This window comes from Danio rerio, chromosome 2, assembly GCF_049306965.1.
Source record: "Danio rerio strain Tuebingen ecotype United States chromosome 2, GRCz12tu, whole genome shotgun sequence".
Lineage (NCBI taxonomy): Eukaryota > Metazoa > Chordata > Actinopteri > Cypriniformes > Danionidae > Danio > Danio rerio.
In genome coordinates, this window is record NC_133177.1 from 25,050,554 (window position 1) to 25,077,800 (window position 27,247).

The following is a 27,247-nucleotide window of genomic DNA, read 5'->3' on the forward strand; positions in this document are numbered from 1 at the left end:
AACTATACCGTTGATAAACAATGGCATCAAAGCCATACGTAAACAAGGTGAATTTACCTGAAGCGTAAAGCAACCAATCCCTGTTGGCGCCTGTAGCCCGGATGTTCAGGCCTGTCCTTGATCTAAATGCCTGCAGACCGTAATAAACTGAGCATTTCTTTGGCGCCATTACATGTTTTGACATTAAATGTAACACGTTGCGGAGTTGTGTTTGTAAGATTATTTAACTGTAACGCCATTTTCTAAACAACTATGAATATTTATTTTTGGTAAAAAATATAATTAGTATTAAGTTAAATGCTTTTAGTTGTTCCAGACAGCTATGAAAGAAAGTTCTTTCAGAAAGTTCAGACAATGATCATTGGTTAAAATAATAATTTAATTTATGATTTAATCAGCGATATTCCATCTAATATTGACTTACAGCTAAGTTCCAGGTATTTTTATTGTCATCTAAAAATCAACGCGTCTAAAACAAATTGCTGTAAAATAAATTAAGTTAAAATAAATGATGAATGAATGTCATCTTCATAATAAATGAACTCCCACACATACATAAGCAAGCAAAAACACGCTGAGTTTAGAAGGTTTTATTATATTTTTTTCGTGATAGCATTTAATTTTGAGAACACAGCAAATAAAGTTGAGGGTCACAAAGTTACTCCAGGTTTGGCTTTATCACACCCCTTTCACAACAGACAAGATGTTCACCATATATTTATTTATTAACAACATAGTGCCAAGAGAAAGCAAGTCTTTACACAATCACTCAGACACCTAAATTAATGTGGATCTGCACTGACGTTACACTGCGGACTGAATTGGAGAAAAAATGAACTTTAAAGACAGGAAAGAAAAACAAAACTCTTTATATGCATACAGATGCATGCATACGTGACGACTTGTATGGATGTATAGGCATAGGTATGTATGCGTGAGTGTCTGTCTAATGGATAAGTGAGTCTAGCGTTATCATATGCAATATGCGATTGCACGTCAATCACTGAAATGATCCTGCGGAACATGAATATGTTATTTCTGTTGACGTCCCAAAATCCTTTTAAGGCAAACAGCAGATCTAGTTCTGGAGAGGTGATCCATAACTGGAGCCATGATTTTTAGAACACAGGTAAACACAAATTTGGCATTAAAATAGGTATATAGAGCCATAGTTTCTATACAGAGAGGAGGTTCGGAGGGGGCACGAATACGAGGGGTCAAGGCAGATGGCAGGACCAAACTAAAACAAATGAAGTAAAAGATTACCTTAAAATGGTGTCAAAGCAGGTTTTTGGAAATATCGCAATACTGTTGCAGTTTTTCAAGCTCTATTCATACAGTATAGAATTTAAGCAAATTCATTACAGAATTCTAGCTCGGTCAACGTACACCAAAGCAAGAAATGATAACTATATATACAGAATGTGAATGATAAATACAGATTTAAAACAGTCCTGCTTCTTTTTCTTCACTTTGATAACACCCGTTCCTTTTTTATTAGATTTTTTTAGACCAGCTCTACGATCCTTTTTATTTTGACTTCAGGGTTTACCACAGTTTTCATTGAGATCACCCACATCAACTGATTAAAATACTATAGATGACTTTGTAGTGTTTAATACAGTTCAAACGGGCAAAAAACAAAAACAAACAAAACAAACAACTTGCTGAAAAAAAACAAAAAACAAACATGAATAGATTTACCATATTAACTCCAAAGCTCCTGCCTTTTTCCTTACTAGTAACCATATAATGTCTGCTGCAGCCCAAACAGGCTTCAGGAGTTTGTCAGGAGGTTTGAAGAGGACCTGGACTTTATAAATATACTTGTTTTTTTTTTTTTGTCGTTTTTGTTTTTGGACAGCCATCTAATATATGATCTGAATCCGGGGCCTGGGCTGTGGGAGGTTAAGAAAATGTTAGTGAGCCCGACCAGTCCAGTAGAAACGTAAGGGGCGGAGGGAGACGTGGAGGAGACTGGAGGGTAAAGGCCAGAGCTCAGCAACAGCCCCCTCCGGCTTGCTGTCCTCCCTGACTGCCGCCCATCGTGGAGTTGGTGGCAGCATGCTGGGGTCCAATCTTAATGCCGTTAGCCTGCGCACACAAATAAAAATCACACTTCAACACTCTGCTCCATTTCAGAAGACAAGACCTCACAAAAGTAAAAAGAGCTCGTGTGAAAGCATGGTGATTCTGTACTGTCACATAACGCTGTATTAAGCAGAAAATACCAGCCCCTGTAGGCCTGAATTAGTGGGCTGCTTTTGTCAGCGCTGAGGCGGGAGAACCTCTGGAGTGTTATTCCAGCAGCTACACAGGGAAACCTGCCAGAGCTTTAAAAACACACGCACGCACACCCAAGCTGGTGGCACTTTCATTCATCACACAAAAGGCAACCACCGAGCCAACTTTTCCCTTAAGCGGGCTCGCGATCAAAACCGGCACGTCGTAGCGAGGTTGTGCTTTTGTAACATTCTCAGGAAACTCCACGTTGCGCCAAATCTGATTTATAGTGATCTGGGGTGAGCTCACATGCGAGTCTTCAGGTTCCTGGCCAGGATCTGTATCAGCTGATGCGGTTTGGACCGTGTGCCTTAACTGATTTTTTTTTTACTTTTCCAACTACCGCAATAAAATAGCTGCAGTGGCCTCACCTCCATCAAACCGGCTGTAACTTACAAGAAGTGAGGAATTTATGTCTTGGCCAGCAGCCAATGGAGAGAAACTGAAGGGCCGGAGGGCTTGTGTGGAGCTTCTCCTCTGGAGAACATCTGCGTCCATGATCCTTCTGCTACCTCTCTTTTCAGTTGTACATTAATATCGCTGTCAAAACGGTCACCACTATTACAGTCCCAAACATTTTAATCAACTGTTACAATGCCTGCATCACATGCAAACCAGTACAATAATATCAGCTACACTCCATTGGATATTACATGAAAATTTGCATAGATTTAAGGATGCACAATGTGGCTGCTGTGAGAAAACGTCACCAGAGTACAAAGGGTATCAACCATCTAATGTGAGGCCTAATTTGTTAACCTACTTCGAAGATGTAAATAATTAAAGTGTCTGACATACGAGTAGCAGATGTTTACCATAAAATGAAAGCTGTATTAAAGTAATTTTGTCTAAAATTAAATGTTTTTAATTAATGTAATGTAGAGTGCTTTTATAGTGGGATTTAGGGTTGCACTGTTTACCGGTACTATGGTAGTATCGCGATACTAAGGCTCCAAAATACTGGGGTGCAGCAGTAGTTTGTTAACGGTAGTATCGCCATTATCTGTCAATTTACAATAGATATTGCTGCATGTGGAAAAGTCACTAAAATGCTCACATGTTCGTGCAACAATGGACCACTTTGTTTTAATGGTGTCTGGAACCCTTTAAGGTTGATTGTTTTGTGATGTTTCGAACACATATCTGAATCGGTTCATTTCTGTTCCTTTCAATATGATTTAGTAGCTACAACAAACGAGACAATCTCTTAAAAAGAAACCACTCGCAAAGTGAATTTTTCAATGACTCGTCATCTAATAAGACAGACCAAAAAAAAAAAAAAAGGATGGAAAAAATCCAAAATAGCAACAGGAAATTTTGAAACTATTTTTGACCATTTCATATAGCCTAGTAGTGTTGTAAAAATGATCTTTTTGTAACTAATTTCATTTGGTATAATTTGTATCTTTATTCTAAATGTATTTGTTTGTCAGTTATCTAAAAAAATAACTTGGTCAGTTTGTTCAATTTAATTTACATTGCATCTACATGCCAACTAATTCTCAATCGATTATAAGTAGACCGTTATGGTTAGGGTTAGTGCAAGTTGACATACTTGCAAAGTTTCTTATGGTCAGGTAAATGTCTGTTGAAGGAGCAGTATCAGCAGATATTGAGCAGGCAGTCTACTAATACTCAAATGGACCATCAAAATTAAGTGTTACCAAAAAAAAGGAATACATTTTAGGTGAAGTTAAATGCAAATAATACTTTTTTTCAATAATAAAGGAATTATGAACCAACTTTAAGTAGGCCTATCACAACATATAAATATAGTATTTCTGACAATTACCTTTATAATTAGAGTTATGAATTACAGTAACGCAATACTACTTGGTATCATGATACTTCAGCTGGTATAGTATCGTAACAAGAATTAATAGTATCGCGACAACCCTAGTGGGATTGTTTTAGATCTAGTAGCCATGTAACTAGTAATATCCATAAAAAGAGAATTAACTCTGGCTTCAATCTTCCACAAGAGGTACAGGTTAAAAATTTATTTGTTAACCACTAGTGCAACAGAACATATAAACAACATACGTATGTGCACATTTTCAATGCCGCTAGTGTCTCCAAACTGAATAAATAAGGAAAGAAATGTATACAAAAAAAAATGGGGAAAAAAGTTTGGACCAACAATTGGCTTTATGCACAGCTAGAGTTTTAAAGCCAATGATAAAAGCTTAATGTGACTATTTTCAATTTCACAAGCTTGTTTTTACAGCATCAATGTTGTAATGTAATTATAATACACTTAGTTAAAAAGACTTAAGCATTTATTTAGTTGTTCAAGCGTTAAATAAGATGAAAGACTGTTGTATCTGCTAGCGCTGCCAGTATCAACAGAATAGAGCAGAAACTCCATTAAAAATACTGGGGTAAAATAAACGGTCATATTTTAAAGACATGGCGGGGAAAATGAAATTGAATGCAGTGCTTCTTGTACAATGAGTCCCATTTCTTCGTACATCTAACAGGCAGTGAAGATCGCTGATTTTTAAAGAAATCAGATTATAACCGTGACAATTTTGTGATGGAAAGACAGTTCACAGGAAGTCATTATGCCAACCCCAAATGGACTCCATTGGTTAATCTGGTTAAAACCACTGTCTACCTGTTTCTTTTTACCTTTGTAGAACTTTTTTGAAGAACTTTTTTTCTATTATCTTAGTCTAATAAAACAGTTAAAAAGTATTTTACAAATGAAAAAAAGTTTATCTTTCCTAAATAGGTTTCTAAAGGCATCTAAAACTAAAATCAATATGCTGAGAGTTTCTAAATCCACCCACAAGACCATGCACAACAGATTTCACAGTAATGCAACAGGAAGTCCTCTTGACCCATTTATTTTTAACCTGTAATAACAAACAATGTGCTTCATTGTTATATAGGTTACCTCGTTGTTTATATCAAAGACTCCCTCCTGGATCTTTTCATAAATCTCCTTAGCTGTGTTGATAAATGCCTGAAACGCACACAAAAAGAGATATTTTATCCACAAAACAAGATAAACTCACTGCAACACTGGACACAAAACAATACCTCACGCAATCAATGTGGCTCATGAATAAATGAGTGAAATAAAATAGATTGGAAAAACTCTGCAAGTCCAAACCGTCAGGATTTCTCACAGCTGAAGGCTGGTGCCCCCATCTGGCTGAAAGCGATGATGACGGTCTACTATTTCTCCAATCAAACACACACACACTGGTCACCCGTTGAAAAGAAACATGGCCGTGTGCGCGGATCACCTTTAAAGTGCTAAGACCTGCCACTGGCACTTTGTAGCCTAATTAACAGAGCTGCTTTGCTTTTTTTGGTGCAACTGCCTCTCTGCTCTCCAGAGCAATCAGTCCTCTGCGGCTCAATTACCACCGGGAGAGAAAACCATGGCTGAGCAAGCGCTGCAGATGTGTGCGCTGTATCATCCGATGTGTGTGTGTGTGTGTGTGTGTGGCAGGGAATCTATGAATATGCATGAACCCTAAATAGGAGATTGAAACGTCATAAAGGGGTGGGGGGAAGGGTCAGGAGAATTCACACGACACTAATGAGACAAATTAATCATTGAGGCGACTTTGGGTGGGTGGTTGGATGGATGGATGGGGGAGGGACTTCCTCAATTTAACACCCCGCCACCCCATCTTTTTAAAGCCATCCCTAAGCCCTGCTTTAGCTTCTTGGCTTCTGCCGCAGAGATCCCAGTGTTTTTCTCCCCAGTCTGCATGTCCCTAGGGTGTTATCTATATGTGTGTGTGTGTTTTCACACGGGAACCCAAACATAAATCACGACACAGGCACTGGAGACTGGGGAGTCACACAGGTGGTGTTTTACCTCTTCTACGTTTGATGCGGTCTTTGCAGAAGTCTCCATGAAGATCAAGCCATGTTCTCTGGCAAAGGCCTCTCCTTCCTCTTTCTTCACCTCTCTCCGTGACTCCAAATCACTGGCATTGGAAAAAAGCAGATTGGTTTTTAATTGCTAGATTATTGAAATATGACTGAAATATGTAAACTGGTCCTTAAAAAAATGGGACAGGGGATTTTTTTTTTAAATGGTTGTTTTAAATTTGCCATATCAAAAGATGAGCAACTGAATTACAGTTTCCACAAAAATATTCAGCAACAGATTCTTTAGTACACTATATATATATATATATATATATATATATATATATATATATATATATATATATATATATATATATAAACTAACAACATTGGGCTGCACAATATTGGCCAAATCTGACATTGTGATAGGACTGGGCCGATAAACGATATTATATTGAATCGCGATAAAATTTGTCAATGACAATAATACGCTCTGGACTTTTTAACTCTATATTGATCTAAGAGCCAATCATACAGCAGAAATGTGTAACAATGGAAATCTAGAAGTGTGTCAATATTAGAGATGCACCAAACTTTCGGGCACAGAAAAATTATCGGGCGAAAATACGTTATGCCATTTAATGGACCATCTAATTTTGTGGCTTCAGTCATTGCAGGGGTACAACACACACAACTTATATCGAAATATATATCGTTATTGTTCAATATGAATGATGATAATTAAGAATGCATTTTTGCCATATTGCACAGCCCTATATTGTGATATTTATTTTCTGCGATAAATATTGAAATGTAAATTAGGGTTGAGCGATGTCGACCAAGTTAGCATCATACGTTGTATAATGTGAAACATCACGATGGCATCATCGTCATAGGTGGAGGTGAATACATTTTTTATGAATAATTAATTGATTCATAACGAGTTAATTATTTCGAGCCAACATTTTCAACTACCTGACCCGCATGGTCTTTGTTTTATCCATAAACAAATCATAAATAAATCAAATTTTAACACTAAGACGTTTAGTGTTAATGGCCTAAGTGTGTATATTTTTGCAAGCATGTTTGCGACAGAGGCGGGGCAGAGGATCGGTGATGCCGGCTCAGCATTGTGTTGTCTATTGGCTATCGGCGATGGACGATGGCATGGTCTATTGGCCCAACCCTAATGTAAATACAGTTTCACAAGATAGTTGAATAGTATCTTGTATTCTGGTACAGAAATTGAATAAATCGCAGTGCAAAAAAAATAAATAAATAAAAAATAAAAATAAAAAAGCTTTTCTTTGTCTAATTTCTAGTCCAAATACCTACAAAAATATCTTAGATCAAGTAAAAATATTGTTTTGTTTAAAAATTGAGATGAAATAAAGGCAATATTAAGAGTTTTTCCTTAAAACAAGCAAAATGATCTGCCAGCGGGGTAAGTAAATAATCTTGTGGTTTGAAGTGTAGAATTTGGATAACACTTTAGTTTAGGTCACAATTCATGCTATTAACTGCTGGCTTATTACCTGCCTATTATGATGATATTAACTGTTCATTAGTAGTTATAAAGTATAATCTGATTCTAATCCTACCTAAACCCAAACCAAACCTCTACCTTACTGACTATTAATAAACGGCTAATTAGTAGTTTATTAGGTTAGTAGTGTTAGTTAAAGGTTTGTTAATAGGAACAAAGAAAAAAATTCAAAGCAAGCAAAACATTTTTTGTTTTTGTTGCATAAATTTAAATACAGTGATTTAATACAATTCTGTAGCTCCTGGTCAACTAAATAATTGGTTCAATTGTGTTTAATCAGGGTTGTAGTTAAACTCTGCAAACAGATAATGCCGCAGTCACAGAGTTTGAGCATGCAAAATTCTGTCATACGGCGCTGCGAAAAGGGCCATGATTAAACAAAATGATTAGACATTTAAAAAGGGAGCGATTGGTCTGTATTTTACATTTTTGTCCAGAGAGTTTATGCTTTGAACTTCGATTGGTCTCATGCAGTCATGTGACACGATTTCACAAGTCAGAGTTCACCTAGCTTTAACTTTCCAACGCAGCAAACTGCGAAACTTATCACACGAGCTTGCGTTTCCGGTCTGTCGCATTCGCATTCGTATGAACAGAAGTCTATAGGGCGAAAAGTGCAGTGTGACCGCAGGTTAAATCTTCAGGAACAAAGGACCCTGTGTTAGATAGTAGTGTAGTGCAAGGTGGTAATGTAAATAAACTCAAACAGCATTTCCTACATAGCAACCCTATGCTAAATAGCTAACACTATTATCCAAGACAACGAATCTAGTAATGTTTAGCCACTTGGCATCAACAGCATTAGCCAATAATGCTAATAATCCTAATCATCCCCATATCATAATTGGCTTCACCACTCTGTCTCCTTTCCACCTATTAGCTGATGCGTGGTGTGCGGTCTAACAAAATATGGCTGCCGTCGCGTCATCCAGATGGATGCTGCACACTGGTGGTGGATGAGGAGATTCCCCTCATTGTGTAAAGCTCTTTGAGTGTCCAGAAAAGCGTTATATAAATGTTAGGAATTATTATTATTATTAATAATAATGATGCTTGTTTGAAAGTTGTAATAAATCTGCTATCTGTCAATGTTTATTAAAGAGAAGACAATGTATCTGTAGCTATAATAATTAATAATTCAATGTGTAATTAATAGAATTAAGACTATGCACATTTTTTTTGCATTTGCTTATTGAATATCTGTAAAATATCTTTTCAAAATAAAAAATATTTCTGTTCTAATTCACAAATCTAATATAATGCCTTCACGTGAAATTTTCTCAGTTTATAAGACATAACAGACCATTTACATGAAGAAATACTATGTTTACCTTAATGTTTAAGCACTAAAGAAAACTGAAATTGAGACTGCATTGTGTCCAAGAGGAGGCTTGAAAATATTTAATACCATATTTTAAGGTTACTCCATATTTAAAGAAAATGTGGTATATAGTATCATATCTTTTATAATTTGCCATGTAAGCTTCATTGGCAAAACCACAAAAGTATGACATTTAGAATAATAGAAACCTAATGCATACAATAAAAACCAACAACAATCAAACAGACCAAAACATGTTCTATTACATCAGACATTTTACATTATGATAAGGTAAAAATGACAAATTGCATATATTCTCTTTAGTTCCATCTCAATATCTATCAAACAATTGATGTTATGTGCAAAAATATCTGCCCTTAAATTATCAGACAAAAAAACCCAACATATTTAAAACAATTCTACACTATAACTACCAAAAACAATAATACGCACTGACCTTTTATTTCCGATGAGCATGATGACCATGTTAGAGTTGGAATGTTGACGAGCATCTTCTAACCAGGTTGTCAAGTGATTAAAAGTGTCTCTTCTGTAACACACACACACACACACACACACACACAAAGAAAATAATCTTTGATATGTTTATTTATTGCCACGTCAGGAAATTAAGGCTATTTCATGCCAAAACTATTTTAGATAACATATTTCATAATAATGACAACTTCACAATACAATAAGAGATGACAATAAATAAATAAACATTTAGATATGATTTTTTTCCATACATGATAAACAACATAAAATTCTTACTGGGGATACATTTTTAAAAGCATCCAATCAAAGCATTTTTAGTACAGAAATCTTGTCAAGTAGTCTTTAAAATTACACATTCCAATAATATAAAAAAAGTGTTATAATAGTGGTCTTCTAGCTAGGAGAACAGAAACAGGAGTCTGATCTCACCTTGTGATGTCATAAACTAGCAGAGCTCCAGCTGCACCTCTGTAGTAAGACCTGGTGATTGAGCGGAAGGACTCCTGTCCAGCCTGAAACACACACACACACACACACACACACAATGATTACACCACCAGAAAACATCCAGGTGCCAGCGGTTTCCACTCGATGCATTGCATTTTCACTCTGTGCGCAACCTATCTTCACCACAAACCCTCCAGGCGAGTGTTTGACCACAATGATTTCCTCTGCACGGTCCCACAATGCTTCTCTGACGCCTGTTTGATCACCGAGCCCCCGGTGCATGGCCACCGCTCAACGGTATGTCTCAGTATAAGAGGCCCTCTGGTCAAGCCAGTCCCTCTGACAGCAGGCAAATAAGCCAGGAGCCCGTATTTGAATTCAATAAGCCGTTCCCCGGGGCAGCTGTTAACATTAGAGTTAATGGAGCCCATTGTGAATAAATGATGAATGACACCGTTATGCCTGCCATCTGCTGGAGTGAAAGGTTACAGGAAGGCCAGACATGCAGATTTCTCCTATTACTTCATCCATCCTCTCCAGTTTTATCAGAGCTTGATGAAACAACCTTGAAGTTAATTATTTATGGAGCATTTAAAGGCACGGCGCAAGGGTGACATCATTGCATAGAAACCACAGAGAAGCATCACTGCATGATTACCCATAATTATCCAGACATTACATTTTTTTTAATGAGATCATGCATCGCAAACCGCCTATAAACAGGAAACCAGCCCTTTTCGTGTTTTTAATGTGGCTGTATTCAACTTGCAGAGATGTATTTACAAATTTTACGTAAATGATGTTTTAAGTACTTTCTAAAAAAGAACACAACTGAACACAAGAAGATAAAAGTATTTTAAAAACATAAAAAGACTTGAAATATAAAACGATCTCTGGGGTTGACACTATTATGATGAAGGCTGATACGCTGTCTCCCTCTGCTGGCTGAAATGTCTGCATTTCATCTACAAGTCTGCTCATGATTCTCTGTAAATATTGACAGCTGTACTGTAAAAACACGTTTACATGCTGACAAAAGCACCGATCCAAGACAAACAAGACAAGGTAAAAAAAAAAATAGAATGCCGTCATTTAAACAAACATACATTCTGGAACAATGAATTCTTAGGAAAAGAAATATGGCTTTATTGAAGGTATTTTTATATGCATGTTTAACAAAAACGGTTGAGTCTATCATTAAAAAGAGCTGCAGCTGAAAAATGACAAGAAAACAACAACAACAACAACAAAAAAAGCTAAAATTATTTAAATTATTGGGGTCAGTAAAGGTAAAGAAATTAAGTTCTTAAATGTGTAACTATAATTTATTTTTAATTAAATCGTTGTAAAAATTTAGAAAAAGCTATAGTGAGAATATGAGATGTATATAGACATATTTACACAACCGGGCAAAAGATTAGGGTCAGTTTTCTTTCCAATTTTTTTTAAAGAAAATTATTCCGTTTAAGGTGGCATTTATTAAACGTTAAAAAATAGTAAAATATTTATTAATTTTAAAGAACTGCTTTCTTATTGCATGTAGTTTTAAATGAATTTATTACTCCAGTTCAGTAATTCCTGCTTTTATTACCATTAATAAAAATAATGAATAGTAATAATAGTAGTAATAATGATAATTAATATTAGAGTGATTTCTAAAGGATCATTGGACTGAAGTAATGAAACTGAAACTTCATTATTAAAATCACTGGAATAAATTATTAAATGATTATTTATTTTTGAACAGTTATTTTATAGTGCAATAACATTTCACAATTTTAAACTGTACTGTATTATTGATTCAATAAATGCAGCCTTGGTGAGCAGGGTAGGCTTATTTAAAAACCTTTAAAAATCCAAATGACCCCAAACTTTAATATATATATAATTTATACTAATATATATATATTTTTTTTGCATCACTCTGGTCTTCATGTTTAGGATCTTATTAAAAAATGTTGACAAATAATAAAATGTTAGCCTTTAAAAATCTAACTCATATCTAATAAATCCAGTAATTCCAAAAAAGAAAGTGTTTTAACCCAAGCATCAGCAATTTTAAGTTTATGTAATATTTCATAATAATACAATCTTTACTGTTTTTTGAGTTAATAGAGTTATAAATGTAGCCCTGGGGAATATGAAATGTGATACAATTTCCCTTTTTAAAAAAATACCGTTCACCCAAAAATGTATAATCTGTAATCATTTATTATTCAATGACTTGTTCTAAACTACCTACAGTTTTATGAGGTTAAACACAAAAGAAACCATTGACAACCATAGTACGACAAACCAGTATGAAAGTCCACAGTTACATGCTCCCACTTCAAACTGGTTTGGAAAAAGTCAAGGGTGAGTAACTGGCTAAATCTTTGGATAAACTGTCTCTTTCACATGTTACAGACAGAATATAGGAACAAACCATCAAAGTGCAAATTCAAAGATGCATTTAAGCGGAACTAAAACATGAGTACAAGTACTACATGTCTAGCTGTATTGGCTAATAGATATAAGTGTCTAGAGAAAACCAAACCTGTTCTGATATAATAATAATAATAATAATAATCTCTACCCATCAATGCTTATGCACCTGATATAAGGATTGTTGACATGTCTTTGAAGAAAGAGTTTTTAGTTTATTACCCAATTTATCAGCTTCTCATGGCAAAACCAGATCAAATTTGCAACATTTTTTATAAATAATACTTTTCTCTATTCAACGATAAAAAAAGACTTCATTAACAGCAATACTTAATACATAAAATAAAAATCTAAAACAGTTTAATGTTTACCTTTAATGAAAAATTTTATTATTTTGAAGGATTCTCATTTAAAAATATTTCCTCCTTAAAAAGAAGTCTCTCCAGATAAAAATTATTTTCTGATAACTTTAAAAATAGTTTAAAACTTTGGTTTCTGTTGCAATATTGACAATTTGGCAAGGCTTTGAAAATACAGAATGTGGCTAAACGGAGGCAGGTACATAAAGCCACATCAGCACTTGATAGAACATTAAACTTCATCAACTGACAGCTGTTTAAAAAAAGATGACTACATTTTGAAGAAGAAAAAAAAATTATTTACTTAGTGTAGATATTTTCTAGAGGGCTTTTAAATGTCTGCATATTCACTAGTAAAGTGCTTGTGGCGGTGTGTTTACTTCCTGTGTCTCTAGACACATCAGTCACATGACACTTTTAGTGTCACATGACTGGCTCAAAACAACCGGACTGCAGATTTGTGCTTCTGTGAGCAGACCGAAGCATATTGCTGCATTGGCATTTCATACAACCAAATCTGTCTGATCAGGAAACCCTTGTTCCCCAAACACTGTCTCTACTGTATCGGTTTCATATCACAGACTCTTATATCATCTACTAAAGCCATGAAACCAATCTGAATGATCAAACAGAGATCAAAATAAACAAACAGCCAAACACTTAAACCCAAAACGTGCATGATTAAAAAAAAAAAAAAAAAAAAAAACATGACTGAAATCTTACCGTATCCCAGATCTGAAGTTTTATCTGTTTGCCATCTATAGTGATCATTCGCGCTCCAAATTCAACACCTGTCAAGACAAATGAAAGCAGACCTTGATTCATGACTCATGCGACAACACAGGAAACTGAACACATCACCTCAGATTTGCATCAACACTTGTGAACAGATTTTTTTTCTTCATTTCAGCGTTAAAGGGACATTACACTTTTTTTGGGAAATTGGAAAACATCTTTACAAGTCACCTACAGTTAAAACAGTTAAGTAAGTAGTATTATTTTTAAATCCACTTTTAGCTTAGCATAAGTCATTAAACTGGATTAGACCATTAGCATATTGATCAAATTTCAAAAAGTATAAAGCAGAGTTCAAAAATCGCATATTTCCATACTATATAGTACGTAAACAGGATGCAAGCTGAGTAGTATGTCCGAATTATAGAACAGTATGTGAGAAGTACTCGGATGACTTACTACTTCCAGCGAGATTCTAAAGCACACATCGGATATTATGCTATCCCATCATGCACCGCGAGAGAATTCATGAATGGTAGTGAAGCGATGCAACTGAAACAGGTAGGTCACGTAATGACAAAATGGCAGATGTAGTACATCCGAGTAACATTCATACTACTGACGGTCGGGTAGTACATTTAAATTCAAATGCAGTACCCACTGAGTAGTAGGCAATTTCGGACACAGCCTAATGTGTTCATACCAGATGCAGAAGAAGCGTCAAGCGTGAGTGCTTTACATGATAAATCAATGCAACGGCACGAATAAACATCCTGCGGCACGATACACATGAATGGGGCAATGCAAATGTCGCAAATTGCTCAACTTCAGCTGACATTCGCACGATGTTAACCAATCAGGAGCTTGCTCTTGTGGGACGTAATTATGATGTATCGCATACTGTTGGTGTCCCAGGGGAAAATCCTCATGCCCACACCGACAACAGTTTATCAAACTGGGATTGGCTCTATCAGAAGCAACGCTGAATGCTTCCATCATCCAGGTTAAGTTTCAGAAGGGGTTTATGATGAGCTGGGTGCACCTTTGAAAGGATCTAGTTGACTCAGACACTGCTCCAAACAAATCCAACCGGTTTTTCAGCCTTCATAAAGCACATAAATACAGTTATTTTCTCAATAAAATCCATGTAAAGCCATTTAGCAACGAAACTAGAGTCACTGGGCAGACAGAAGCCCTGCCCATTACGCAAATCTGCATTTGTTGTGAAGTGAAATTGACGCGCAAATGAAGCGGATCTGATGTGTGAATGAAGCTTATTTTGACACGCAAATGAAGCGAGTAAACTTAAATCTTCACGCAGCTATTTATTTGCGAATAACATGATTTATCTGCGCGTTCCGCATCTGGTGTGAACACAGCATAAGAGTTTTGATAATTTTACTATTTTCTTTAAGACTCTTTCCACATGTTTTAAGACCTTACAGCCACTTATGGTTTCAGCCAGTAACATTGGCAACATTTTAACTTACAGTTTATTTACTAAACACTGATTGTAAGAACTAATCCTAAATAAAAACAGTATTCATATACTGAATACAAATGCTAATCCACTAGGTGGTGCCTCTAGAACTGCATAAATAATGGTGTTGTCATGATAACCGCACTAAACTGATGTCAAATCTAGCAGGATTTTGATACATTTGCAAATTAAATGCAAGCAAACTTTAGCATACACTGTAAATCAAAAATGATACAAAATGAAATGCCTTCTAAACTAGAATTTAAGACTTTTAATACATTTTAAGGGCCTTAAATTTCTCCAAATTGACTTATCAGCTTTTAATACTTGAAGAACTGGTGGATACACTGTATACTCTCATTCTGGCGTAATAATCAAGGAACTTGACCATGGCTGCAGCAGGTGCAATCCTTCGCAGTACCTGAAAACAATGCCCAGCTAGCCAAAAGGGGCTGAATTCGAAAATGCCCACTATATCCCTTAAATAGCATGGAGTCCACTACATTTATTCTTCCATGGCGGGGCACCACGCCAAAATTCACCCTGCCACTGCTACATTACTACTCATTCAAAACATTCAGCCGTTGTTGTTTTTTTTTAAATAGCAGGTTATAATCGGACCAAAACGTGTTAAAATGTAAATAAATTATAACAGCCCGAACTTCCCTGTAACCGTAGTAGTGCTGTGCGTTATTTGTTTAACCCTTTAATGCTGAGTTTAGACTGCATGTTTTTTAAAGTAGTTGTGTCACAGATGTTTTCACACTGCATGACTATTTAGGCAGGCGTTTTGTCGCTGCTTTGTTTACACAGCAAGATAGATCGGCGCCAGGTGGTTTCACATTGCATGACTTTACAATAGGAAGAAACGCAGACAACTTCATCCAAACTATGTCTCACAACTAACAACACGTAGTACATCTTTTGTTATTAACTACATAATGGGAAAGAAGCATTTAATGGGGTAGTATGTACATATTTGCTCACCTGGGTTTGAGGGGAATTAGCAATTTCTCCTCAACTTTCTTTTTTGACCCTGTTGTGATATTGCTAACATGACACATCAAACAGACACGGGAGCTCCTGCCAAATTTACACTCGTTTTTACTCCATTTTCTGGTTCCAAATTAACTGAAAATAAGCACTTACTTCTCCCCATCCTCCTGCTGGCCTGCAGATACACACACACACTAGTCTAGTGAATGCAGCTCTCTCATTGGCTGTAGGTGATCGCTGATGTTATTCTCAGTCAAAACTCATTTCACACGGCATGATTTGAATCGCCGACAGCTCCAGATTTTTAGCACGCCTAATATCTCACAGGCAACGGCGACTTATCTGCGATTCTCTCGGATCACGTCTTTGATAGTTCATACTGTGTGATTGCCACTCACGTGCACAAGCACCAATTTGCCTGTGATTTTAGGCATTTGTCGGCGAGTCAAAATCAGGGCTAAAATCATGCAGTCTGAACTCAGCATAAGGTGACATGTTGATTGACTGACAGGTGCATGATGCATGAGGCTAGCAAACAAGGCATTAGCTTTCTGTTCAGATGAACAAGGTTTCCATAATTATACTTTGTAGATAACAGATAATGCTTTATAATACTTTAAAATTTATAGATGACTTTATCTTGCTGGAGTTTATGGCAGTTTTACTTTACTTGAGGATGCATTAATGTCACTCAGTAAGTCTATTGGAAACATTCATAAATACTCCTAGCAAATATAATTAATGTTGAAGACATACTTGTTACATAATCACACTAAATTACACTTCAGCAGTGTTTATTTGAGGGCGCACAAGAAAATCTGCACTTGAGAAGTGTATATGAGGGCATGCAAGAAGCTTTGTTCACGAACAGTGGAAATCGGTGGGCAAGCAAAGAGATTTGCATACTTGAGTAACATAAATGCGATCTCGACTTGTAATACTGCATTCACTACATTTGTCATTGAAATAACGCCACAGGTAGTTGGTAAATTTGTGTAAAAAGCACAACAGAGTCTGCCGCCACAGCTGGAAAAAAATCCTAGAGGAAACACTGGATTATGCACTATTTAAGGGAGCAGCCGTTTCTAGTGGTGTCCAAAACCACAGTGGACATTCTGAAGTGCGCTTAATCAACCCCATAATGCACTCCAAAATGCGAGTCTACAACTTATGCACACTGAACCTCTAGAAAATATCCAAAATGCACTGTAAGAGTTTGCATGTCAAATGAATTTCTGGATCTGACCACTAAAAGATTTTTGGTGAAAGTTTCAACATATTATATATTGGGAGGCGTGCGTTGGCACAAGGCCGCAGGCCGAGTGCCTTAGTGCCCCCACCAGTGCCGATATACAGCCATATCGCACTGCTACTCGTGTGATATTGCATTTATACAACAGTTTGATGGCATAATTTTGTATATAAAAACAAAATCAAACAGGGAGTGTTAAAACCCTTTTGTATGAGGAACTACTTTCTTCTGGATTCAAATCATAAGCTGACAGTTAAACAGTTGAGCATGCATCTCTGAAACTTTAGATCTGTAATGTCTGCTTTTTGCCGGCTGTATGTGGGCAGATTAATACACAAAGGGTAAAGAGGCTGTAGGAGTTCTGATATTGCAGAATATCGCACGGCTATCAGCCAATCAGATTTTAGAACCAGACAGAACTGTTGTGGATGGATGGATGGATGGATGGATGGATGGATGGATGGATGGATGGATGGATGGATGGATGGATGGATGGATGGATGGATGGATGGATGGATGGATGGATGGATGGATGGATGGATGGATGGATGGATGGATGGATGGATGGATGGATGGATGGATGGATGGATGGATGGATGGATGGATGGATGGATGGATGGATGGATGGATGGATGGATGGATGGATGGATGGATGGATGGATGGATGGATGGATGGATGGATGGATGGATGGATGGATGGATGGATGGATGGATATTTTAATGAAAGTAACGTTTGTATGACAGACACCAAAATCTCATTTGTTCCATTACTAATAGACAGCTCACTAATTGTTAAAGGTGCAGTAGGTGATTGTCTTCAGAAGCATTTTTGTTGTGCTGGTTGAAAGTCTCTTTACAGTCTAATAGTAATGATTAAAGTAAATGATCTAAATCTATTTTTATATTTCTAGGAAAAGCATAAAACTAAATGTTCATCCAATTAAATATTGTCGGACCAACATCTCTGATGTTCCAATAAGTAACTCAAGCTGTCAGACAACAAATGCAGATTTGGGCTTTTGCGCATCTCTGGTCATGGTCTGGTCTGGTCATGTATATCCACCATTAGCATGTGCATGCCTGCCTCGCGTGCACGCCTAGATGAGCCACACGTGCACGCGAGACTGTCAGTTGCAGCAAAATCAAATGATGAATTGAAACTTTTTAAACTCCTGAATCAGTATTGGAGTTACTTTTGCACACTGGAGGAAGAACGACACCATACCATGGCTGAAGTATTTCTGTTCGAGAGGTATTGTTCTGTTTTAAAACTATATTAGTCACACAGAGCTGATGTAGAGTGTATTGAGTTATGAATGGGTTCTATGCACAGACGTGTTGTTCAGCCACTGAAATCTCCCGGTGGAAGCTAGATGTAACTATTTTTGGTTTCAGAAGGGAGCTTTTACAGCATCGATGATGTAGATTTATATTCAGTTTAACAACAAAACATCAGTAAATAACGCTATTCAGCCTAGCCTGCTTGCTGAGCTGAAGTTACTTTTATATTCACACACATTGGGTCATTTCTGAACAATGAGAGCCTGTGACGTGCTCCTGATATTGTTTACCGCTAGTCTGAATATTCAGTCTAAAATAGCATGTAAGTGTGGCTTAGTAATAAGTGAAATTCCTGGGAATAGTAAATAAGGGTATTGGGCGATTTCAGATACAGAATAGGTAACAGAGCTGCATTGGATGCCATGATACAGCAGCAAAGTTCCTTGATTATTACACTAGGATGGTAGTTCTTAGCCACATCAGCCTAGAAAACAGCAAGATTTCATTTTTAATCTGTATTAGTACATAATGTCTTTAAATAAAGAAAAATAAAGTTTCAAATTAAAAAAATAAACATTTTTTTGAAACTTTGAAGATGCTAATGGTCTAATTTAATGAATTATGCTAACCTGTCATAAAAATTTATATTTGGACTTATCGCACAACACATGGACATGACATCAATCATTTTTGGTGATGCATATAAACAACATTTCTATTGCAAGTATGATTAATAAAAACTCTATAGTATTAACTATAAACTACTTTAGTATACTTTCAAGTGGGTGCCAGACAACTGAAAATAGATCTGGTACCAGATATTGCAGTCTCTGCTACTTTTTTTTACCTTGGACTTTTTTTGTAAGCATTTATTACTATTTATTTAGGATATCCGATCACATTCTGATTACAATGCCTAATTATTAAATAGTTAAAATGACTAAAATTTTAATATGCTTAAGAATAAAAGATGATGTGTTTCCTGGAAGAGTGTACTTGCATTGTGATGATATTGTCTTGTTTTTCCGGCATTATATATAATGAGTGGCATAAAACGATTCTAAAATAACAATAAAATAAAATCATTTATCGCAATATATTTTGGTGCAATATATTGTACAACAAAAAACAGATTTCATGAAAGGCCTACTAAGCCAAGCTAAAAGAGCTCTTGCCATCCCCGAAGACTGACTGAAGAGATTGAAAAATGATAAAACCCAAAACAAGTGGAACGTTCCTTTATTGATATAAAGCTTAATATAGTAATCAAATGGCATCCCTACATGAAATTGAATTCATTTATTAATCAGTCTTGGTGAAATGTGCTTATAGATCAGGGATCTGGAACTTTTTCAGCACATAGCCATTTCTGATATATTTGGCAAATGCATTGTTTAAAGAACCATTGGGCTAAATATACATATATATGCACCCCAACATATAATACTACTATAAATAATACAGGTTTTAACAAAACCTTTATTTAAGTTTATGCACAGCACAAAAATAAACAAAAATGAAGCATCACATGTTGAGCAAGTCCACAAATGAAGAAGGGACAATTTTACTTAAAATCTGGTAAATAAACTTTTTTTTTCCCTGAAAAGCAACAAAATATAAGATAAACAATCTATTATTATTATTATTATAAACAATTACAGTTTCTTCAAATAATTCAAAATAAAGTTTGTGGCAATCATTTTGGCTAGTTTTAAATGAAGCATGGCACCAGCCCGCTTCCTGTGCTAATGGCACTAATTTCTGCTGTTTTAATTAAAGGAGGAATATGTGTTTGGGTTAAATAAAAGAGTCTTACCAATAGTGAGATCGTGCACCGGCTGAAAGCGCTTATCTGTGAACTGTAATAATAGGCACGACTTTCCCACACCTGCAAAGCAAACACAGAGGGTCACACGTGAATGATCAGAATAAGCCTCAGGTCTATACATCTGCTGTATCCCATTACATCAAAATCATTTGTTCCTGGTTTAATTGAGTTTTTAAGCTCATTTCTGTAACATGAGCATAAGCTGGCCTTCCCTCTCACTTCATTCTCCAACAATATGACATACAACATTCATGTTTTAATTAAAGCCACTGATGGACCATTTCATTATGCTTTCATTATTAAAAAAAAAAGAAAACTTGTAGACTGAGATCAAGATCAGATAAACAGAAAAAGACTTTAAATGGGACACATCAGGGCAGGTGAGTTAGACCACAGAATGTCACACAAATAACATGATGGATTGATAGTAAAAACATCTCCTATTCAATTTTCCATCTAACAATTCACAGTTTAATGTGAATCAAATCAAATAAAATGAGAAAAGCAATCCCGCATTTTACTTTCTGCGCACTTCAAACAGCTTACTTGTTTTTAGGAACAAAATGTCACTTGACGATTTCACTCAATTAATGTAGTTCAAGAGATTTTATACGACCGGCGTAACTGAATAAACTCATTTGCCCAAATCAGATCAGAGGATCTGCTATGATACACAAACAGGTTAAATGCTTATGACATTAGGAGGAGGCGTTACCATGAGCAACAGCCGTTGCTAGGCGAGCAAGCAGCATTCAAAGAGGGCTCACAAGAGAAATGTATGGAGAGGAGACAACATAACAATGACGAAAATACAATGTGTAATGTGTGTAGCCTCACCTACCGCAAACACTACACTCAACCTACAGAACAATTTACAAATTGCACAACACTGTAACTATTTTTTTAGATGGCCTTTTGTTTATTTCTTTATTTTATTTAAGCATTTGTGCGTAATTGCTATATACTTTTTCATCATAGGGAATAGTTGGGAACAATATTCGTTTCAAATTTCTTGCACAACTATCTTGTTATTTTTGTAAAAGTTTAACAAACTGATAAAAATACATACATAAAGGGACAGTTTACCCTAAATTGACTCACTATGTTCTCCCCTACCAGTGGTTACAAATCTTTATGAGTTTCTTTATTCTTTTGAAGAACTAAAAAGAAGATTTATTTAAAGAAAGCTGAAAACTTGTAACCATTGATTTCTATTCTAAAAAAACAAACAAACCATGGAGTTCAATGGTAACAGGTTTATACAATTAGTCTCAACAGACAAAATAAAGTCAAACCGGTCTGAAACAAATGAAGGGTAAGTAAATGTTCGAATTTTCATGTTTGGGTGAGCTATCCCTTTAACCTTATGAGAGGAAAAAAAAAAACAGGTTTCATAAAACTCTTGTGGCCTGTTGTTTAGTCTCTAGTGAATAATAGAGACAATATATCTGCTAACAGCTGGAAGCTATGATTCAACCTAATGCTGTAGTATTATATGTATGCTAATGTAGGCATGGTAAGCAGATGATACCAAACTCATTCAAATTAGAAAGCACTAGGTGTGTGTTCAAATGCCTTTTCTACACATCACTTATATATATATATATATTAGGGCTGCATGATATTGGAAAAATCTAGCATTGCGATATTTTTTTACTTTGCGATCTACATTGCAAAATGAATGCAGCTTCACCAGGTGACTTAATATCTGTATTTGGAAAGAATTTATAATGTTAAATCAATTGGGATAATTCTGCAGAGGGAGTGCATCTCCACAGAATCTAATAAACAATCTATAAATTTCCCTGACACATTTTAGGTGCTGTCTGTGCTATTTGCATTGCATTTCTGTATTTGTATGTATTGCGAATATTTTCATGCATAAAAATCTATAAAAACAATCACGTGTTTTATCATTTTCAGAGTATCCAGTAACAGTATTCAAGTACAGTAATTGAATAATTCAATAAAATGAATCGTTGTTAGTCACACATGGAACAATTTATCATGCCTGAATGCTTTTAAAATTATATAATTCCAGGCAGTAAAAACACATGCAAGTGATAAATTATAACACAAACTCAACATTGCATATATCTTCTGAATATCTATATATCTGAATCTATCTATACATTTATCCATCCATCCATCAATCCAAAGTAGCACAGTTGTATAGTTGCTCCTCCTTTTTTCATTTAGACTTTATATTATTTTCAGCTGGTACTGATATAAATAAAAGCAACTGCTAATTAAATAAATATAGGTTTGTCCTTACACCTTCGTTGTGAATACAGACTAGGCTACATGCAATCTCATGATGCCTAGCCTAGATATGACTAGCTAGATTGAGTTTCAGATGAGCATCATCTGACCTGGGTTGAGCAACCTGCAACAGCCTGTTTACACATCACTTTTACATGGCTGTGTAAGAAAGTGAGTAAGTATGACAAACCCATTTTCCCATCGTTTAGCATCTTGTGTAATGCAATGCATTATTAGAATTTATGAGGGCTGCTTTTGATTTATGAACAGCCCAAATCCTGACACAAAGGCAGAAACTTGGGGGATCACAAGGTCGTGCCAGGGGGGTGTAAATACCTAAAGAAAAGCACTCAAAAAATTATATATAAATTGAATTAATTAATGAATAAAGTAAAATGAAAAAGTAATACATTAAAAACATTTGTATGAAAGCAACCAATTAAAAACAAATAAATATTTTCTAAAGATTAAAAATAATAATAAAACAATACTAGGAGGATTTAATAACATTCAAATTATATGCAAATAATAAATAAATAAATAGATTAGATTGAAATAAACAAAAAACCTGTGAATTAACAGTATTATAGTAAATAAGATCTAAACAGAATACATTCACAGAATAAATTTAAAGAGTCTTTATAAGAAAATTATGCCTTTTTCAATTTTACGATGGTGTCCATCCCATGAGGATGATCGTATTGGGGGATCGTATCAGCTTTAAATAACTGAGGGTAGAAGTGTCAAGCAAATGCCATAATGATGATTGCCAGATGTTTTGATATAAACTTGCCTAAGGCAAAGTTATGAAGAATAAATGTATAGCAACCAAAAACTAAATTTGTCATTAACGATCCAAGTTGTTCCAAACATTTCAAAATTTCACCTGCTGAATATGCGAGACGATCTTTTGTTTCTCCATAAGGCAAGTCACCGGTTACTAAACTGTTTGGTTATCAAAATTTCAAATATATTTGTTTTCATGCTGCAGGTGAAAGCAAGGTAGGATTATAATGATTTCTTTTTTTGGATAAACTGGATCCTGTAAACTACACACACACACACACACACACACACACACACACACACACACACACACACACACACACACACACACACACACACACACACACACACACACACACACACACACACACGTTGTGTACATAATGTGACAGATCAAAATTAAAGACATGTAAATTAAATAGACTACGTTGTTCAGTCATAACCACATCTCCACATAAATGGAAAGACATTTCTCAGTCAGTGGATAAAATGTACATGTTACCCTGCCAATGAAAACAAGGTTAAAATTAAAGCAAAATGGATCAACACAAGGAGATGGTAAGATTATCATTTAAAAACACGAGAAAAGGAGTACCACATCATTTGTTGCAATGGGTTTCAGAACAACAAAATCCTTAACATCTGGTCATCATTTAAAAAAAAAAGCATAAAATTACTTTAGGACAGTTCATAGCGGAGGCAAAAAACACTTGGGAAAAACCGAGGTACCACTTTATAGAGCGCTTTTTACTTGTATCAAATTTGATCATCAGGTACAATGTACTTACTGCTGTCATATTGTATTGCTAAACACCTTTGCTGCTATACAGGTGGGATGTGGTTAAGTTGAGGACAGGTTTAGTGCTTAATGTTTTAAGGTTAAAGGGTAGTTTAAGTTAAAGAGTCAGTAGGACAAATAAAGACACATGTTGACAGATGTAATAACATCAAGATAACGGTACTTAATCCACCAAAAATATTACACCGTATGTTCAATTTAAATGCTAGTAGACGCATATTTAAAAAACTCATTTTAAATAGGCTCCATGCAAAATATAGCCTTTAAAGGGTCACGAAACACCAAAACACATTTTTTGAGCTTTTGACAGTCGTATATGTGTCCCACACTGCTAAAAACACTATTAGGACACCTATATTTCACTAAAAAGTGTAAATTGGTTGTTTTTGCGTTATTTCAAGCAAATTCGTACTTCCTGTTTGAAACGAATTTTTGAAGCTGCGTCACGGTCATGACATAATAGCGTGTATTCCAGCATGCAGACTGGGCGTCTGTGCCTGAGTGAGTCTTATTACGTCTTACAGTGTGATGCATTAATGCATTAGTAAGGCTTGGTTCAAACCAATCAGCGAGCTCTATTGTGCAACTTCATTAATATTCATTTGTGTCACCGTGTTTACACCACAAAGACGCCACGTTGTGTTGACAAAACAAGCGTGAAGTGTTGCTTTTATAGTTTGCTGCCGTTAAGTTTCGTTTTCATTTTCTCTCTGTGAGAGCTCAGCTGGATCACGTGTGGATTAACAGTGTACGCGACGCTCGACAACAATAACTTACGTGTCTAAGGGGGATTATTGTTTACCTGAGAGCTGTTCTCATCTGCAAACGCTGAAATCTGGATTTGCTTGTAGTATTCTCTCCATAAAGACGCGGCTCTAGTTGCTGGTGATTGTCCTGTCTCTACAGATTTGGTAAGTGAGCGACCAGTGCTCTTTGTTTATTCAGTTTGTTCATATCGAATTAAGTTAACTATAGCACTGAGTGCAGAAATGTTAGCACCGCATTTAGTGACCGAAATAACACACGCGGCTTTCTGACGCTGCCTGCCGTGTGCATCTAAGTTTCCGGGAAATGCGGAGTTTTTTTTCCCTCTCATTCGCCGTGCGGTATCAAACATTGCATGAAAAATACACGCTTAGAGCAGATCCTCGAATCAAATATCTCGTTTGTCGCGAGAGGCATGAATGAATTCCCTGAATGAAAGAGCCAAACTGCAGTTAAAGTCCAACATTTAATAATTTGGCAAATAATTCGACTACAGATGTCCATGTAGGTTAAACACCATCGCTTTCTCCTGTCTGTGTGGGTGTGTATTTTGACTCTGAAACTCGCGCGTGCACAAATAGACACTCCCACACCATCCCACTTTAGTTCCTCCGACACTCCCCCCTAAACAGAGCTGGACACGCCCACTTTTCTGACTTTTTCGAAAGTGGAGGTGTGAAAACACCCTGCTGAAACGAGGGGGTTTCATGGCCCTTTAAAGGGACTACTAATAAAAATGAGCCAGTTTGGATAAAACTGACCCATTTTTACCATGTTATTTTGTTTTGTGTATTATTAATGTGCATTACACTTGATTAAATGAACAAAAATTAATAACTTGGAACCAACTAATACCAAAAATCATGTGGACATCTTATTAACGCAGTATTTATGCTATAATCCAAAAAATGTTTATGGGAATAATCAGAATCATCTGTGTAATGAGAAAAAAAAAAACTATACTAAGGCAGAAATGCATTGACTGTTGTTGTCGTATGTCTTGAGGAAAGGCCTTCAGTGACAGAAATCTGATGAGAACACTAGCAGGCCACAAATATGCACAGACATTATATGGCCCTGACTAATAAACGTGTCACTTTTATTAATGATACAAACTCGTTTCTTTTATAGCAGTCATTACTTATTAAACGTTCTGAAGAAGAAAAATGCAGCGGAATCAACGCCATTTTCAGAAAGAGTAAATAGCTGCTAGCGATGTTGGCTATAGCTAGCCAGGCTGCTTTTGGCCTTTAGATTAGCTGGACTCAAGAAAGATGTAAGTGAAGGAAGCAAACTCTCCGTCAGACGCACTGACAGGTACACAGCATGTTGCTTTTTCGCTCAACGTGTCATGCTAACAGAAAGCAGAGATTCTGCAGTCGTTATCGAGGCGGACAGCTGATATGAAGCAGCGTTTAGCCTGTCTGCTAACTCCCCCACCCAGCGGAAAACAAAAGACCGTGACAGCCTTTTAACTGCACGCCGCTGTCGTGACATAAAGCACACGCTTGGAAGTTGACATAAAGTGTGCGATAAAACGTAGCCCAGGAGCTAATGAGGCAGATGGAGAGACAAAAACAGGCTGTCAGATGTTTCTCCCACCCCTCGCGCCTCTGCTTGAACCACGTCATTAAGTCCAACACTGCGGAAATAAGCGAGTCTCGGCCGCTGCTTACCCGTGTCTCCGATGATGATGTACTTGAAGAGATACGCGTACGCCATGGCCAACCGCTCCCGGATCAACCTGTTTTGGCCTTACTAAAATGGCTCCGTGAAGCTAAAACCGCTGGGAAAGCGTGTGTGCGAGATATGCCTCCGCTAAGCCAGCCCTTTTCTCTCTTCGACGGGAAGGAACAATAAACACCTCGAGCTCCAGCCGGCCTACGTCACACGTCCCGCCTTCGCCACGCACGCAGAACAGAAGAGGATCTGCTGGACCTCACCGGAAGTTGGCTCACCTCACCGCGATGTGTCAGGTCAATGTTCGCCCTCAGGGCAGAGAGACAGTTTGGGTTTTTAGTTGTGATGTTTAAGGAGGCTTATTTTTCTCTAAACACATCAAAAGGATTTATTAGCATTTTAAAAGTTTCAAGCCTTGTACTGATATCTTAAAAGCCATATTGGGTGAACTGATTAAGTGCCTATCCGTTAACTGAGGTTGCAATTCACACAGGCTTATCAAAATTGTACAGAAGATTGGAAAAATGTTGTCTGGTCTGATGAGTCTTGATTTCTGATGCAACAGGCTCAGAATTTGGCTTCAACAACATAAGAGCATGGCAAATCTGCAGCAACTGCATGATGTTATCATGTCAATATGGACCAAAATCTCTGAGGAATATTTTCAGTGC

General features: G+C 36.4%; 2 protein-coding genes and 1 long non-coding RNA gene across 4 annotated transcripts in view; 2 read left to right on the forward strand and 1 right to left on the reverse strand.

Moving 5' to 3' along the window:
• Window positions 1–575: 575 nt before the first annotated feature.
• On the reverse strand, window positions 576–26,848 carry rab2a (RAB2A, member RAS oncogene family). Its single transcript, NM_201454.2, has 8 exons — window positions 26,573–26,848; window positions 20,273–20,344; window positions 13,436–13,503; window positions 9,912–9,994; window positions 9,442–9,534; window positions 6,122–6,233; window positions 5,183–5,251; window positions 576–2,094 (listed from the first exon to the last, which is right to left on the reverse strand). Exons 1-8 carry the CDS (start codon window positions 26,616–26,618, stop codon window positions 1,999–2,001), a joined length of 639 nt encoding a protein of 212 aa, NP_958862.1. The 5' UTR covers window positions 26,619–26,848; the 3' UTR covers window positions 576–1,998.
• LOC141378050 (uncharacterized) lies at window positions 21,933–25,757 on the forward strand. Its single transcript, XR_012391490.1, has 2 exons — window positions 21,933–24,401; window positions 25,618–25,757. It is a non-coding gene; the product is annotated as an uncharacterized lncRNA (long non-coding RNA).
• The window catches only part of ca8 (carbonic anhydrase VIII), a 30,998-nt gene continuing 30,288 nt past the window's right edge, over window positions 26,538–27,247 (forward strand). For both annotated transcript variants that reach the window (XM_073917086.1, XM_073917087.1), the window contains exon 1: window positions 26,538–26,872. The gene's annotated coding sequence lies outside the window, so the exon portion shown is untranslated. The remainder of the gene's footprint in view (window positions 26,873–27,247) is intronic.

What these genes read in the sequence shown, in the direction of transcription:
- rab2a (NM_201454.2), bottom strand. Translation starts at nt 26,618, where the DNA reads ATGGCGTACGCGTATCTCTTCAAGTACATCATCATCGGAGACACGG. An exon ending in CATCATCATCGGAGACACGG is followed by an intron (nt 20,345 to 26,572) that starts GTAAGCAGCGGC and finishes TTTGCTTTGCAG; the next exon opens with GTGTGGGAAAGTCGTGCCTA. An exon ending in ATGCTCATCGGAAATAAAAG is followed by an intron (nt 6,234 to 9,441) that starts GTCAGTGCGTAT and finishes TTCCAATGCCAG; the next exon opens with TGATTTGGAGTCACGGAGAG.